This window comes from Penaeus vannamei, chromosome 42 (assembly GCF_042767895.1).
Source record: "Penaeus vannamei isolate JL-2024 chromosome 42, ASM4276789v1, whole genome shotgun sequence".
Taxonomy (NCBI): Eukaryota; Metazoa; Arthropoda; class Malacostraca; order Decapoda; family Penaeidae; genus Penaeus; species Penaeus vannamei.
The window spans coordinates 7747516-7750015 of NC_091590.1; the positions used below are offsets into that span (position 1 = coordinate 7747516).

Sequence of the window (2500 nt, forward strand, 5' to 3'; positions counted from 1 at the left end):
GGGGAGGGGAGGAGGGAGGATAAAAGCGATAATGACAATCAAATCAAAACTTATAACAGTAATAATGATAAAATGAAAATCACATTAACATGTAAAACCAGTATTAATACCAACGCCAAGAGAAACAACGACAAAATCACAACAATAACAATAAGATAACTACACACACAAAACAACAACAAAAAAACATAGACAGTGTAAACAAATCAGACACCACTCACTTTGCACGTGTTAAGCATGTCAGGATTCAAGAGCAGCAAGGGCATATGCGACCACAGGAGCCTAGGACCCTTCTCAGCCGCCGCCAGCTGCAGGATAACGCCTTCTTCTGCCTTGGCGTCGGGCAGCTTCTGTCGGAATCTGATGAGGTCCTCGTCTGGAATGGGATGTGCGAAGTCCTGGGAAAAGGAGGGCAGATGAGGATGGTTTCGAGCGGTGGTTTGTTATTAGAATGAAACGATCCAGATGCTTTTTCAATAAAAATAAGGAGTCGTGATAGAGGAAATGCCATGCTTTGTATTGTGGGTAATATACGAGACTGTTTCATTTTAACTACACAGTATCTAATCTTTTTTTTTCTATACAGCTTTGATAGTTCTTATAAAACATAAATGAATCTTTCCATGACTAAGTGAAATTCGCAAGTCTTCAGTGTTATTATGCTTGCCTTACTGATAATGATGTAGTGTCATCATATATTTTCGTTAAAAACAGAGGTAGTGAAAATTTATGATATTTTCCTTAGATTGGCTTATTAGTACTCAAATAAATACATCAAACAGCGATTCATTATAATGATAACCATAATATAAAATGATCTACTAATTGATAAAATAACTAACCTTATCTAAGTAAAAGGCTCTACCATGAATGTTCTTTTTCTCCATGGAGTCCAAATGGTCGATATTCATCATCGCCCATAATAGTTCCGACGCCCATGTTGTTCCACTCTTGGGGTAAGACAACAACACGACGTCGCTGCTCCGAAATTCGAAGTTGTAGTGAGCGTCGGCAAGTTTCAAATACCTGAAAGTTTTGCCTGTCTCAGTATTCCCTGGGTGTCTTTGACATCAAATAAAAGGTTGTCGGATTTATAAGCCGTGTAGCGGATTTATGCGTGGCTTTATTTTGAAGTGAGGATATGCCTATCGAATTAATGTTTATTTTCAGGTTAGGGAATGTAGATAGGGTTTTCTATATGCTATTTTGAGGTAAGGAAATGCCTATCGAATTTACATGTTATTTTGAGGTGGGGAAAAGACTGCCGAATATATGTGTTAGTTTGAGGTAAAAAGATGGGCATCAATTTTTCATGTTATTTTAAGGTAAAGAGAAAGCCTATCAAATTATTATTATTATTTTGAAGTGGGAAAATACTCTACTGGATTTGCATAACTTGTTATTTTGAAGCGGGGAAGTGTTATACATATTCCTGTAAGGTATAAGTGAACTTGATACTTAGAAAATGTATCGAAGAGACTGTAACTTTCGACGGGTTTTCAATATGGCGTCCATGAGACATTTTCAAGGATCGCTTCAATTTACTTTTCATGCAGTTCTTCTAACGCGTTACCTATGGATAATCTTCCACCTATTAAGCTGGATTCTTTCTTAAGTTGATTTTACCCCATACATATAATGGCACCATTACATTCTTCATGATTAATAAGAATTGAATCTGAAAGGATTATAGGCACTGATAAGACCCATAGTGATTTTCAGATACTGGTCGGGGAGGGGGGGGGGGTCACAGAAAATCGAAGGCTGAACTGTCCAACTGATCACGTTTGACATTACATATTTAGGTTAAATACATTAATAATGAAAGATTTTTTTCCTTATTTACGAGTCAACGTCCATATTATGAGATGGACGTACTTATAGTGGATAAACACCGTAAAAGGTAAAAGTTCCATTTCACTTTTTTACGTTCGTTCATGAATTTTCTTTGATCCTCTTACAATTACACGTAGATCTAAAACCCTATGATATGTTTAAGAAGCTTGCTTTATAGAAAAAAATGTCAAGCCAGTCTTCTAAAGACCTAAAGAATTGCCAAACCATCAAACGAAAGTGAAATAACAACCAAAACACTAAGGAAAACCAGAAGTGGAAACTCACGCCTCCGAGAGCGAAAACCTCCCGGGCACCGTGCGCACCATCTTCTTCTTGTAGCAGAAGCCCCTGGAGGAGTGCCTGGCGACCACCTCGGCGGGGACCTCCTCGAAGGTGACTGGGAGTGGGTGCCTGCTCATGGCGTCAGGGAGCGCTGCCTGTGAATCATGTCGTCTTCAGATGGATGTAATTGGATGATTGTGACTACAGAAGAGGCCAAGGGTGGCTGCAAACAACCGTCTGATGGTATGGTGTACGTATTGCGTGTGGCAAATATGTTTATTTATTTATGTTTATTTACCCTAATGTCTATTTATCTATCTATCTATTGACAGATGATTAGACAGATCAATAACACGAAAATAGATTCGTTATACGACTGAAG

The 2500-nt window shown here is 38.4% G+C and overlaps 1 protein-coding gene across 2 annotated transcripts in view; it reads right to left on the reverse strand.

Moving 5' to 3' along the window:
- LOC113823186 (luciferin sulfotransferase) overlaps positions 1-2500 on the reverse strand; it is a 42538-nt gene that overhangs the window by 8727 nt on the left and 31311 nt on the right. For both annotated transcript variants that reach the window (XM_027375805.2, XM_027375807.2), the window contains exons 2-4: positions 2122-2273; positions 843-1026; positions 222-398 (exon numbers count right to left, since the gene is read on the reverse strand). In XM_027375805.2, coding sequence (XP_027231606.2) covers positions 222-398; positions 843-1026; positions 2122-2273 — 513 coding nt within the window. The remainder of the gene's footprint in view (positions 1-221; positions 399-842; positions 1027-2121; positions 2274-2500) is intronic.